At 47.7% G+C, this 14875-nt stretch overlaps 1 protein-coding gene across 2 annotated transcripts in view; it reads left to right on the top strand.

Moving 5' to 3' along the window:
* The first annotated feature begins 852 nt into the window (after window positions 1-852).
* Window positions 853-14875, top strand: part of KIFBP (kinesin family binding protein) — a 640932-nt gene continuing 626909 nt past the window's right edge. The window contains exon 1 of one of the 2 annotated variants that reach the window (XM_069610612.1): window positions 853-1432. In XM_069610612.1, the coding sequence (XP_069466713.1) occupies window positions 1052-1432 (381 nt within the window). In that variant the 5' untranslated portion in view covers window positions 853-1051. The remainder of the gene's footprint in view (window positions 1433-14875) is intronic. The other variant, XM_069610613.1, reaches the window with a different exon arrangement.

Raw genomic sequence — 14875 nt, 5'->3', positions numbered from 1 at the left:
AGGTGAGGATGTTGCAAGATGTCTGAATGAGACCAATGAGAGGGAAATGTGTCAAAGGAAAGTATCAAGGGGTAAGAATGTGCAAAAAGACCTTTCTAACAAATCTGAAGTAATTTCCTTGCCAGCTTTCATCAGAGACACGACTTGCAAGTCCAGGTGGGGAAGAGTATATCGTAGACCAAGACGTATGGAGGACTATGTGTGAATTTGCATCCTTTTCCATATCTAGATGTTCAGCTTTCTTTATTTTTGTTTGTTTTACATTATAAAGGAAGTGAGATGTGTAGCATCTGTGCCCCTATGAAAGATAGGTACAGCTGCTTGTCTATGCTGCGAACATTCTGTGCTGGAGCGTGTTATGGACTCCTGCTACATCACGGCGAATGAGAACGCGGATTGAATAACAGCTGTGAGGCGCGGCGGCTCGATGAACACTTACTCCCTCCTTCTTATATTACATCTATGTATTAATAAAGTTAGTGTAGCCCCAAATTGCCCCGAGTCTTCATCCTTACCCTTGCCGGTCAGTACATCCACATGCAGGTTTCAAAACACAGTGCTTTATTGTCCACATAAAGGTTTTGAAAAGAAAGCGCTTTATTGTCCACATGCAGGTTTTGGAAAGTGGTTGGTGTTTTCCAGTGGGGAAAAAAAGGCAAATACAAGACTTATATAGCGTTTAACAAACTAATGTTTATTAAAATATGGCCCTGCCACAGCATGCCACACTGCACCCTGTTTATAAGACTTGCCTCGTATTTTCATGAAGTCTTATAAACGCACTGCAGTGTGAAATGCTTGATACGATTCCATTACATTAATATAAATCCTTTAAACAGAGTTTACCATAGCAGGTTCGGAACTCTCCTACTTTGGTCTGCGACCTACGAAGGTAGCCGAAGACAGGGGATCCCGGATCTTTATGGGATACCAAATATTACATAACACCGACTCCCTATTCTGTTTACAGTCCCTCTTCCATGCCTATGCCGCGTGTGATGTAAGGCAGCTCTAGAGTGATTGCATCCAGTCACTGGTTGGGAAGCTGAAGATGGAGTCGGGCGGAATTGTGAAAAGCCTGTGCGACAAGTACCAGCGCTCTGTTCGCTTGTCTGAAGAGGAGTCCAAGACTGACCCAGACAGCGAGCCGTTCCGCTCCAAATACAGCGCACGGGAGCTGCTCAACGAGATCAAGGGGCTGCTCGGCCAGCTGGAGGAAGGCAGAGAGGAGCAGCCGTGTAACCCCTACCCGGCTGATTCTCCCACTGGGGTGCTGGCCGTCCGCTTGGCCGTCATCGAGCTTCAGCTTGGGGTTAATCACACCGAGACTGAGGAGCTGTCCGCCGGAGAAGAGCACCTGGTGAACAGCGCCCGACTGCTTGAGCCATACCGACTGAGCCAGGAGGCCGTGTCCGCCTATCTCCAGGCCCAGGTGAGGGGGGCTGGAATAAGCCTTATAAAATGCGTGCGCGCAGTGTTCAGTACATCAAGAGGCTGGGTGGGTCTATTCTATACTTGGCCCCGGGACATAGAATGAAGAAGGAGGTGTTTAGACCATATTGCGCCCGGCGGCCAGGGCAAGACGCCGCAATACACCCTCCCCACTTGCTCCTTTACCCAAGGCAGTTTCTAGCCAATTTGGTGCGCCTGGCGAAACACTAGATTGCGCCCACCCGACTGGCACACGTCAACTCCAAACTACACCTATGCGACAAAACCCCTCTTCAATATGAATAAATAATTGCTATATAAACGAAGCTGGTTTCATTACATTGTGATGCAAGTACATACAGAAGAATTCTAATGTGAAAACACAGCTGTTGCAGTCCAAGTAAATGTTTTTTCTGTCACCTGCTCTTAGGGAAGACTTTGCCTGAATGCAGTTTCAAACTGTCCATGCTGGCACACTGCGGTGTCACCAGCCCACGGGGTCTGAGGGCCCACTGGCCCTGCGTTGATGGTGTTCTCTTCGTACCAACTCACTTGTATTTCGCAAGGGGCAATACTACAATACTAACCATAATAATTATTTTATGATGGAAGGTTATCATTCCAAGATGGACAGTCTGGTACACTCTTATTCTACGCTTTCAAAATACCTCTGAGAGTGGGAAAGGGGAGAAATGGCACAAGTGGGGGTTCCTATATGCTTTGCGTTAAATCACAGAGCCTTTCAGGACTATAACCATGATCAGATATCTCTATATTGGATACACAAGTCTGTGATAAAAGGATTGTATGTGTGTATATATACATTCATAACAGATGCATGGCTTGGTGCTCACATCACTGTTAACAACACTCACCCCAACATTAAAATGTTTGTAACCATAAAGCATACATACTCATTTGGACAGTTTAAGTTTTTGGATGAGAGTATAAAATGGCTGCCACATCAGACACTCAAATGGTGTACAAGGGCTCTTTTGCTTCTTGTTTCAGAAGAGTTTTTGATGAGGAAGTGTTGGGTCTCAGTGTGAGCATGCCCAACCTCCAATACGGAAACATATTTTGGGAATTATATAAGAGACCCAATAAACAACGTACAGAAAGGATACACAGAAAGAATTGTACCTCTTACAAACTTTAGCCTAATCAGTAATAAGCTTATGAAGCGTTTTAAACAAAAATACTGTCCATGCGCTTGTTCCATCCGGCAGTAGATGTTCCCTCACCTGCCGTGACTTTTGTAAATGTATCTGTAACTGTAACCTCCCAATTAACAGCGTGGGAGAAAGAGTGGATTATGCATGTAAAACATACTTTGGGCTCTGATGAGATTATAAAATACGGGCTGAAGCCAAGTCAGGCAATATGGGTAGGCAATTTCTCTGAATCTTCTCTGGCCAACATGATTGTGAAATTGCATACTTCTAGAGCTACTGGTCCTGACGGGACATGTAATGCACTCCTACGTTTGGCACCAGAAGTATGGGCAAAAGTTCTTTACCTCCTGTTTAGATGGATTGGTATGAATGGGGTGATTCCAAAAACATGGTACGAAAGTGTAATTCTGCTGATTATATAAAAAGGGAGAATGGAAAGACCCTCAAAACTATCGTATGTTGGCAATGCTGGACATCCCGGAAAAATTATTTGCAAAAGTATTACTTGACGACCTAGATACATGGATAGAGAGGAACACGATCTTGCCTATCTATCGAGCAGGGTTTCGAGCGAAATCTTCCACTACCCACAATATAATTAATTTAGTATCAGCAGTTGAGTACTCGTGGAATGTCCGTAAACTGCCAGTATTTATGTGGTGTTCATAGATTTTTCTGCAGCATTTGATACAGTGATAAGAGAAACTTTGGAACAAACTGAAGCTGTGGGGGATTCCAGAAGGACTTCTGTTTATGATACAGTTACTCTATTCTCATACCTCAGTTAGGGTACGTTTAGATGGTGAAGGACGGCTCTCCCAATCAATCCACACAGTTTGTGGAGTAAAACAAGGTTGCAGGCTAGCAGCGACATTGTTTAATCTTTACCTGGCCGATTGTATGAATGAGGTAGACAAAAAACTGGTCAATCCAGTGAAGTTGGGCACATTAGAGCTACCATGGCTAGGTTATGTGGATGATCTGGTCTTATTAGACTATACTCCGGCAGGGCTTCAAACAAGGCTTAATTGCCTGTTGCTCTTTTCTGAAAAGAATGGGTTAAATATTAACATTGCAAAAACAAAGATAATGGCCTTTCTGGGTAACACGAAACAAACTTGGTCCAATAACTTTAAGTGGATGGTGCACTCAGAAAGGCTTGAAAAGGTTGAATGTTATCGTTATTTGGGAGTCATAATTGACTCTAAGCTGCTATGGAAACACCATTGGGAGGCAACTAAACTTTTATGCTTAATAAATACTGGTGCAATTAGTAAATTTATAGGGAAACAAGGAGGTATCTCAGTAAATACCATCTTATTATTTATTATATGCTAGTAAGATAATATCTTGTTATATGGTGCTGAGATTTGGGGAGGTAAATTTGTGAATGAAATGTGCAAATTAGAAGGAAACATTTTAAAATCATTGTTTAGGTTACTCGGGGCAACATCATGTGAATACATTTTATTAGAAGGTAATTTTAGATTTGCGAAAGATATATTGGAATACAAATCAGCAATGTTATATGCAAAATTAAGCATGTTATCTACTAGTACTTTTGTGGTCGAACTGATGAATATATTTATCAAGGAGGGTCACAAAAAACAGTTCTCATCTTTAAGTAGATTACATGCAGTATATGTGAAATGGGCGACTGTTAATGCAAAGAGTTGGCTACTCCTAAAGCAAGTTAAGATTAAAAAACTATTACAAGGAGTAATATATAGCTATGCAAAGGAGCGTGACATGATTGCCCTGGCCACAAAATCTACAAGCGGTTTATTTTTAGAACATTGGTCTTTAGTATCTGTGAAACCCAAATATCTATATGCCTTTCCCACCGCAGCAACTGTGAGACAGTATTTTATGTTCAAATTTAACCGTTGTGACACGATGGAAATCCGAGGAGCTAAATTTGGATTTGAGAGAAATACAAGGTTTTGTAGACTTTGTGGTATGTTACAAATTGAAACTGCCAAACACTTGCTATGTTACTGTGAGAGTCTTGCATTCCTGCGTGAAAAGTGTCTTTTACGCAATAAGAATTCCAGTCTAATTTAGGATATTGAAATTATTTGGAGAAGACTGATGGAAGGAAACGATATTAACTTGTTACACCACATGATGAAATTTTATGAACTAGTTTTAACAATTTTAAAGGATCTATCAGAGAATATTTTTGTCTGAAAATGTTTCATAATTGTGGAATGTGTGATTTTGTGTTTTAATCTGTTTGTATATGTAAAGCCACTTTTGGCTGTGAACATATTATAAATAAAATAAATAACTGTATTTTAGATTTGTCACTTTACTGTTTCCTCACCGACTTAGTATGTATGTATGCAACCGTATTCATCAAAAATGTCCTGTAATGCGCCCAGATACTTTAGGGTGTGGTGCGATTCATAAATCAATAAAACAAACAAAACCGGCTTCTAATGCATATCAAAGGGTCCTCAGTTCCTCAGCTACTACCTCCTCACTAGAACGCAGGCCTCAGGGGGTTATTTTTGCAAAAACTAGCAGGCCCATGCTTTATCTAACAGAGCTGGCATTAGCATCTCTTATTAGTGCTGGCCTGCAGCTAGTGAAAATCATGGTGTGGCAGTGTCGAAAGGGCGTTTGGCCTAGTGGATGTACAATTTGAGGCAACGTCTTTTGATTGCTTTATCCGTTTAAGTGTGGGCACAGTATGGCAGGCTTGTCAGAGCCACATACACAAAACGTTCCAGTATGCTATGTATGGACATTGGACACATCAGTCAAAAACCTGCATATGTGCTGTTACATACGGGAGTGCCCCATAGACGCCATTAACCAACAGGGTGTGGCTTGTGCAGCGCACAAAACATTGCTGCCTGCGTAACACTGCATTGATTTGCCGTGGACGACTGTCTGCATGGTGACACACAATGAATTCGACGTTCCTAATCAAGGTGCCAAGTGACATTGAGTTGCCATCTGGTGTGCGCGCTAGGTAGTGGCTGGCTTGTTTAGAAAAATAAAAGACCTTTGATGCTGAGCGCATGGATGTAGTCCGTGCGCCATAGCAGCCACTAGAATACTAAAGGAAGAAAATGTCAGTTTAACTTCCATGGGATACGCCATATGTATCTAAAAAGTAATATACCAAAAAAAGTTTTGGTGTGTCAAATAGAGACATGAAAATAAATTCGTTTTAAACTTTTTCTGTGTGCTATTTTAATTCTCTTTGAAGAATGCATAGGTTTGGTCAGCTAACGTGATACTTGTGCTGGCCTGGTGGATAAAAATTCCCATGTTCAGTTCTTAACACTGAAATGTTAAGCACATACCGTGTAAAAACGATGGCTTTTTAAAGAGCATTCACTTATAAATTGCCCCACTTAAAAAAGGCTGTCAACACAAAGAATGAGGGGCCAGGGTGTGTGAATCCAGAGCATCTCACACTGCGTTTGGAATATGCATCCTTTGTTTGTATATTCCGAATGCATTGCAGTCACCCAAAAGTCGGCAGAGAGCAGCAAGCCGAACATCTCGGGAGCACCCACTGACACAGCAGGCTGCATAATCTTTTGTACGGCCAGATCAGTCAGCTTCCTGGGTGGGCCCCTTACTGCGCCCCCCTCCTGAGCTGTTTTGCTCTGCTCCCCGGGACAAGAAACGGGGCTGCCATTACCTACTGCTCCCTAACCTCCCCAACATCATTAACTCATTCAAATGTAAATAACTTTTTATTGACGTGCACTTAAAAGTAATATGTAGGCAAAATTACAAACCCATATTACAAACAGGAATTCATTTTCATTTTTCTAATTTTATGTACACACTGTGGGATTTGCCAAAGGATATGTGTCACGATGATTTCATGAGTGACTGAATAAAAGGAGCCTCAGCCGGCACGAAGACTCCATTAATGGCACTTCTGTCTCGTGTCTCATTGTTGGGCCTGCAGGCTGACACTGTGTGACCAATGTCCTGTCGGTCTGGGTGCCCCCAGATCAGCATGTGTGACCACAGCAAAGTTGCTAACCCTGGAGCTCCTGGCAACTGGTGTCAAGCCGTGTGATCCCTGCAACTACCGGTGCTGTGTGACCAGGGAACTATCTGTGTCTGCTAGGTTCCCCCAGCACGGATTGGGACTGGCCTGTGTGACCACAGGTCCAATCCCAACAATGGCCACGAAGATGCGGAGTCCCGCTCTGCAGGACCGAAGATTGCTGCCTGCGCCTTCATCAGCTGGTTCTCACCATGCGGGTGTGCTGTGAGCTCCGTGGTCTGAGCTGGGGTGAGGAGAGGCCCCGCTGGTGCGTTCAATACAGGTGTGAAGAAGGGGCAAGTCTATCGGCTCAAGGGGAAAACGCCAGCTGAATTGTGTTTGCTCTGCGTTTGGAGCTGTGAGGAAGGAAGGTGGGTTTGTGGCCCGGCTGCAGCCTGCATTTTGCTGTGCAGGCAGGCCCCAGAGTGATCCTGGGCTAACCGACGGTGAAAAGCATAGTGCTCTGTGTCAGAGCAGAAGAAAATAAAGCGGCTGCCCGTGTTTGATGAGGTCCGGTGGTGGTGCATACCTGCACTCTGCCGTGCTCCCCTGGTGTTCCTGGGCTACTGGGAGGTGATTTATGTGCTCCGTGATCGCAGTGGAGCTGCAGAGTGTATCTAGGCGAGTTGCTGTTGATGCGCTCTGTGTACGGAGCAAGAGAAAATAAAAGAAACGAGGTACCTGCTATGTGCTCTTGTTTGCAGTAAAAGGAAAACCAGGTGAATGCATAGAAGATGGGGGGGGTGGGGGGTCAGGGGGAGTGATCCCTGCCAGCTCCATGAACTGAGCTTTTTATGCCCAGTTCCTTCATAGGTTGCAGCTACCGGGGAGTGCACGTGCGCCTTGTGGGAGGGAGATAGAAAAGGTGAATTTTCACTTTGTGGAGCATTGTGAACAATTAAGGATAAAAGGGCATGTCTGCATTTGGAAATAATGAGGGGCTGCCCATGCTGCTGCCGTAACTTGAGGTGCCAGCCAAAGCACAGCAAACTCAGCCAAAACCCGCGAAGGGCGAACAAATGAAAGGGGCGGGGGATGCCCTTTATAAGCAGGCGGGCGTCCTGCTGCAGGATTGATCCAGCCCCTGCAGAAGGACGCCCGCTACAAGGAGAAGGACTTTCGTTTTCTTTCGTTTTGGATTTTCGTTTTGCTGGTGATCGTGACGGAGTGCTGCAGGAGCAAGGTGACAGTCTCGTGTAGACCACCAGGAGCCGGATCCAAGCAGCAGTGCTGGTGCCTGGGGCCGCCGCACTTGGGAGGGAGCAGTCTTCACTGCGCCCAGCGTCAAGGAAGAAAAAGGAACGGGAGGAGCAGCGTGCGGGCACCCGTGGTGGAGGAGCGAGCAGAAGTAAGGAGCAGCCGGAGAGAGTAGCGCCGAGGAGAGAAGTCGCGGTATCAGGAGAGATAGCCAGAGGGAGCCTGGTCGACAGACCGGAACAGGCAGGGATCAACAGGGACCGATGAGCAGAGCCTGGAAGGGCGCGGCTCACGGGTGAGGCGTCGAAGGCAAACACAGTGAGCGGACAGACTTTTTAAAGGCATACTAGCATCCGGGCCGCCCAGGGTTGAAAGTTGAACAAACAAGTGCATTGTGGAAGGAGCTGTTTAACTGGCCACCTGCGTGAAACCTTGAAAAACAAAAGGGGCAAAAACCGACACCTGTCGTGCTGGCATGGACCGGACTGCCGGTGTAATAGCAACTGAGTGCATTGAACAGAAGGGTGCTGAGCGGGGCTACCGGGGCTCAAATGGAGACACAACTCAAAAGAAAGACAGCGGATCAGCACAGGGCAAGATGGATCTAGAGTCTTTTTTTCACCATGGCAAGGCTGGCAGCTGCAACGCACGGCCCAAACTGGATGAACACGATGGTCATGCAGCAAGGTTCTGAAGTGGCAGGTCCCAGCCAGAGGGGGGAATCCTCCGTGATGCTTGAGGACAACTCAAATGGGGAGATCTTAAGGGACATACAAGTGCTGGAAGAAGGAGGTGAAGAGGAAGAGGAGCAAGGCCAGGAAGAGGAGGTGCACACTTCAAAGAGGAAGAGAACAATGACTGGGAAAGCGAAGGCAGGCAAGCAGCAAGCCAAGAATAACAAGAAGCCCAGAGGAAAAGGAAGGGTGCAGGAGGATGCAGCCATACCGGCACCAAGACCTGCTGAGGCTCTGGGGAACCGTGGTGGACTACCCAGCACTCCTGTAACCAGACCGGTGGTGGTAGCTGCGGAGGAACCCACATCCCTAGAGATGGTTAAAGGTATGTTTATGCAGTGTATGCAGGCCTGGGGAAAAGGGGGACATTTGTCAGATATTAAGTGTTAATGAAAATGCTTTTAATCAGCTAGGAAGTCCGGCTGGAATTGTTCACCATCAGGGTTTGAATTGTGCGCCAAGGGGGGCCAGGGGCAGGGGTGTGGGTGTACCATGCAGCATTTTCTTTGCCCAGTGCAGGTCCAGTTGGGGCTAGCCAGTTGCCTTTTTGGGGGGGCATTACCAGCAGGGGGATACCAAGCGGTGGCCTTGCCCAGCACAGGTCCGGTGGGGGGAGGGAGCCAGTCACTTCAGGACAGGGCTCTCCCAAATAGAGCTCAGCAAGGGCCGGCCTGGTGGGGGGCAAGATTTTTCAGGCTCAGGGGTCACCACTGGTAATGGGGAGGAACCAAGGGGTTCAGCCTGCAGCAGCAATTGCAGTCAACCCAGCCCAGGGTGGAGTTTGGGGCAACCTCGCCCAATATGGGAGACTGATGCCAGGTTTTGCGCCATTCCGTGCTGCAGTGAACTCATTAGTATGGCAAATCCCATGGGTCACTAAGGGAAAAATATGGAGAAAGGAATTCATTGAAATTTTGGACTTGGTGTGGATGGTAACCGTGGGGGAATGCTTGAGGGATTTATCGGAAATGGAGAAGGAAAAGAGAGAAAGGGGGAGAGCCAAGGTGGAACCTACCATACACAACTGGCTCAAGGCATTCAGAATCTATATGTCTATTATGCTAGAGAGATTCCCACAAGATGCATTAGCAATGATTGCATATGAGCAGTATATCCACAGCCTATATCTGAAATATGGGGGTGAGGGATGGTTGGAGTATGACCGGGGCTTTAGGCTCAGAATGCAAGTCTGGCCTGCTATGTCCTGGGATGAGCTGGATGTTGGGGGATACATTGATAAAATGGTACCCGCCAGGGAATCCGAGGAAAAACCCCGGGGGGGAAAAAACTCAAGCATGGAGGGGCAGAGGTGGTTACTCAAATGTGAATGATAAGCAACTGCCTATGTTAAAAATTGCCAACACAAAAGGTATCAAGTGTGTAATTAAAACAGTTTTACCCACGCCAGTTCAGCTTCAGGCTTTGATTCCGGTTTTGAATAGGTACCATAACAGCACAGATGCAAAATTACTCTGGAAAGGTTTTGGGTAGGGTTTTAGGATCCCCTTCTCAGGGAAGAGTGGGATCAAGGAGGCAAGCAACTTGCGGTCGGCACTGGGGATGCCTGAGGTGGTGGCTCAGAAGGTAAAGAAAGAAATCAAACTGGGCAGGGTTGCAGGGCCATTTGCATCTCCGCCCATGGAGAATTTTGTGGTGTCACCATTGGGGTTGGTTCCCAAGAAGGAGGAGGAGGGGCAGTATCACTTGATACACCACCTCTCCTTCCCAGAATGGGAATCAGTGAATGATGGCATTACAGAAGAGCTGTGCCGGGTAGATTATTCTTCTCTAGATGATGCTATACAGAGGGTAAGAGCAACGGGGCAAGGGGCCCTGATGGGGAAGGCCGACATTTAATCAGCTTTCCGGTTGCTACCTATCCACGAGGAGTCATCATTGCTGGGATTCAAGGTACAGGGACAGTAATCTATGACAAATGTTTGCCAATGGGTTGTGCGATTTCATGTGCATACTTTGAGGCATTCAGCACCTTCTTGGAGTTTGCAGTGAAGGAAAAGGTGCACAAGGGCAGCGTACTGCATTACCTAGATGACTTTCTGTTTATGGGTAAAGAAGGGACCGGGGAGTGCAGGGCACTCATGAATGCTTTTGAAGGGGTGATGGAGACTATGGGGGTCCTGCTAGCAGAGGGGAAGACAGTGGGTCCGGCCACATCCCTGACATTTCTGGGGATTGAAATTGATTCCGTTAGGGGCGAGTGCAGGCTCCCCCCTGATAAGGTGCAGAGGTTGAAAGAGACGATCAAGGTATTGAAGGGCAAGAGCAAGGCAACCTTAAGGGATCTTCAGTCGCTGGTAGGTAATTATTTTGCTGGGAAAGTCATCCCCGCGGGGAAAGTGTTTGCAAGAAGTATCAAGCTCAAACCAGTGGGATTATGGCATGCTTCCCAACATGTTCGGCTAGGTCCGGAAGTAAGGGAGGATCTTAGCATGTGGGAGAATTTATTTTGGAGGATTTCAATGGGGTGTTGCTGTGGCGGGAGGAGTGGGCCAGCAGCGAGAGGCTCAAGCTGTTCATGGATTTGTCAGGGGCTCATGGTTTTGGGGCGATTTTGGACACCAATTGGTGTGGTCATACATGGCCATCAGAATGGCACCAGAAGGGGATCACCAGGGACATCATGTTGCTCGAGCTGTTTCCCATTGTGATTGCATTTAAAATGTGGGGAGAATTGTTGAAGAACAAAAATGTGTTGTTGTGGTCTGACAAGCTGGCGGTGGTACAGATCATCAATCGGGACAACCACCAATCCAAGGGTGTTGAGGCTGCTTAGGGAACTCACCAGGAGCGTCCTTGCATTGAGGTCAGGGCTCGGCATATCCCAGGGGTCAAGAATGTAGCCGCTGATGCTCTCTCTCGTTTACAGTGGGAAAAGTTCTGGGGGAATTGGCCAGAAGCAGGCGATATGATGACTCCGTTCAAGGATTGCTGGTGGGGCATGATTGGGGTGACCTAAGTGCGCTGATGCACACAGCTCTAGCACCTGGCACGGCAAGAAGATACTAGGCATGCTGGGAGCGGTTCTTGGCATTTCAAAACAAATTTCTGTCGGAAGTGCAGAAAGATGCACTGGTGCGCGCCTTTGGGGGATGGTGCTGGCGGTCAGGCAGAACCAGAGCCTGGATGGCTTACCACTTGGCAGCAATAGCGCATTATTCTAAACTATGAGGCAACGTTGATCCTACGAAGGAACATTACATTGTAATGGCCATGAAGGGTTGGGCAAAGCAAGGGGTGAAGACATCTGATGAATGGCGGCCCATTGCAATGAGACAGAGAGAGAGTTGTTCACCACTGCCTTCACGTTAGCTTTCTTTGGCGCCTTCAGGTTAAGTGAACTGGTGCCGGAGAATAAGGAGGCCAAGGGTACCGGGTTCTTAAGATTGGAAGATGTACAGGTCGTGGAGGGTCGGTTAAGAATTTGTCTAAGAAGGTCAAAAACCGACCAGAGGGGTAGAGGGTGCACGGTGACCCTGCATGCCATCCAGGGGAGTACAGTCTGCCTAGTGGCAGCTGTGGTAAACTATCTTCAGCAAAGACTGCCCTCCAACAAGGGGTCGCCACTGCTTCTGCACAGGGACGGGTCCGCATTGAGCCGCTTTCAGTTCAAGAGGTTAATGGATATGGCGTTGGAAAGAATGGGACTAGCAGAAGGGGTGTTGGGGACACATTCATTTAGGATTGGGGCAGCCACCTCCGCGGCGGCCGGGGGGTTGGGGGCTGACACCAAGCAGTTGGGGAGGTGGTTGTCTGAGTGTTTTAAGAGATACATCAGACGGGATAAAATGTAAAACGGGGTGGTGTCTGGGAAACTCGCTGTGTTCGTGCTGGTAGAGAATTTCCCAGACCCCCCCCTGTTTTGCATACCAAGTAACTTTGCGTCGTACCCTAAGTTACCAGGGGACTCCAGACATGGACCCTTTGCTCACTGCTCTTAGAGAGACACAGCTTCACCTCACTGATGATGCCCAACAAGGTTGAAACAAACAAGTGTATGGGGTTACTGTGGTACTCTTGTTCAGAGGAGAATTGCCTAGAATTTCGGTGCTGGACTGCCCCTGGGCAGAACAAAGACTGATCTGTGGGGAAATTTCTTCTCTGTGAAAACAGTGAGCTAAATACTTGGTTGAGACTCTCCCAGGGGCCATCCACCGAAGAACAAGCCAATAGGCTGTGTTCGTGCTGGTAGAGAGTTTCCCAGACACCCCCCCCGCCCCCCTGTTTTGGATAAATTGTAGTACTAACCTGCTGCCTTGGATAGAATGTAGTACTAACTTGCTGCCTTCTCCTCTCCCCCCACCCCCCAACTAGCAGCAGCACAGAGGAGGAGGAGGAGGAGGAGGAGGAGGAGGAGGAGGCGGTCCTTCTGGGTGATAGGGCATTCTTTTGTGTTGAGGGCCGGGGCAAGCTGGATGGAAAAACAGGAGGCACTGACGGCTGGGGAATACCAGATATGGTGGCGCGGAGTGCCCGGGATGGGATGGAGCCAACTATGGGGGCAAATTCACAAGTTGCTGGGTAGGCAGCAGAAGCCGGAGGTCTTGGTCATTCATCTGGGCGGTAATGACTTAACAAGCATGGGAAGGGGGGGCTCTGATAAGGGAGATGGTGGTTTCTGTGCAGTAGTTGTCAGCAGAAATAGGGGAGACGGAGATCGTGTGGTCCGAAATAATTCCAAGACCGGAATGGAGGGGAGCGGAGAACCACACAGCAGTGGAAAGATCAAGGAGGAAACTGAATTGCGCTATGCTAAAATTCTGCAGGGGCAGAGATTTTCCACAGATCAGACATGGCTTGATCAATTTGAAATCCGCTGAATATTATCTAAAGATGGTGTGCATTTATCGGCGATGGGGATGGAGCTCTGTTTCTGGAATCTGTGCACTAAGCTTCTGGAATTGGAAGCAAAGAGGGAGGAGCCACAGTGGATGGTAATCCACCTTTGGCGTGGCAGTGCTTGGGTGTCCAAGCACAAGAGACAGACTCCGAATGAGCCAGGAGAAAGCCGGAAGGGTCTTTGCTCTTCTCGGACCAGTGCCTCTTGGGAGCCTAAGCGGCAGGGGCATCTGGTGTTAACAGAAAGGGCTCAGCTTCCTCCGGGGGGAATAAACGGCGCTTTTCCCGCCCACGAACACCTGCAAGAGCAGGCGGGACTCAGGCACGAAGAGTGGGGAGAGTTGGGCCTATTGTGGACTTTGTGCAAGAAAGGGGAAAGCAGAATGTTGGACACATAGCAGGCGCAGCACCTTCAGAACTATTTTCACTAATATGTGCAGTGTGTTATGATTATGTTGTGAAAATAAATCTGCAGCCATTTTCTTGCCAAAATGAAGACATGTCTCATTCTGCCCTTACTAAGGGGAAAGGGAAGGAGTGGGAGAATGAGCAAATACGTTGGTGTTACAAATAAACAAATGCACAGGTTATGGCTCAGACACCCTGCCACCAGTGTCATGACAACAATCCCTGCCTGGGGGGGGGGGGGTCTATAGTGGCTTGTGCCACTCCAGTAAGGTGATACGTCTGCCTGGGGGCAGGGGGCGAAATAAGGGGCGCAGACCAAATGCCTTGTCACCAGTGTCTCGGCACCTGCCTGATGTGTCCCCGGGTGCGACTTTGCCTGCTCAAACTGTGCTTTGCATGTCATTGATGTGCTTAAAATCATCCCAGTAATTGTGTGTGAAGCTGTGACCCCACAGATTGTCGGCATGCTCAATATGGTTCCAGTGACTGACAATGGTGTTGGCCGTTGGTTGAAATGTTCCCTTCTTCACTGCTGTATGAAGTTTCCCTCGGAATGTGGTAGACCTACCAGCAGTCCACCCACTTTGACCTTGACCATCACCCGCAAGATATGTAAAGAGTGGTTGGTGTATGTTTTAGTGTTTAACTGAGTCTCAATATATGAGGTTATTGTTGTATCCCACCATTCCTAAGTGGACCAAGTATTGCTGTTGGTTTATTTGATGTCCAGGTATATTGTCTTTGTTTTGCTTGTTATGGAAAAGGAGTGTGGGGGTTTGCCCCTTTAAGGATATGTGTGATGACAACGTCATGACCGACTGTGAGTAAAAAGAGCCTCAGCCAGCATGTGCACCAGAATGACGGCAGATTCCATGAATGGCACTTCTGTCTCGTATTGAATTGTTGGGCCTGCAGACTGACACTGTGTGACTACAGTCCTGCGCTCTGCCGATCTGGGTGCCCCCAAATCAGCATGTGTAACCTGTGAGCCCCAGGCTACTGTCTAGCCTTGTGATCCCTGCAACTGTCAGTGCTGTGTGGCCAGGGCTACT

Source organism: Ambystoma mexicanum, chromosome 8 (assembly GCF_040938575.1).
Source record: "Ambystoma mexicanum isolate Mex_15411 chromosome 8, UKY_AmexF1_1, whole genome shotgun sequence".
In the NCBI taxonomy this organism is placed as follows: Eukaryota; Metazoa; Chordata; class Amphibia; order Caudata; family Ambystomatidae; genus Ambystoma; species Ambystoma mexicanum.
This window is presented reverse-complemented; position numbering and strand designations above follow the sequence as displayed.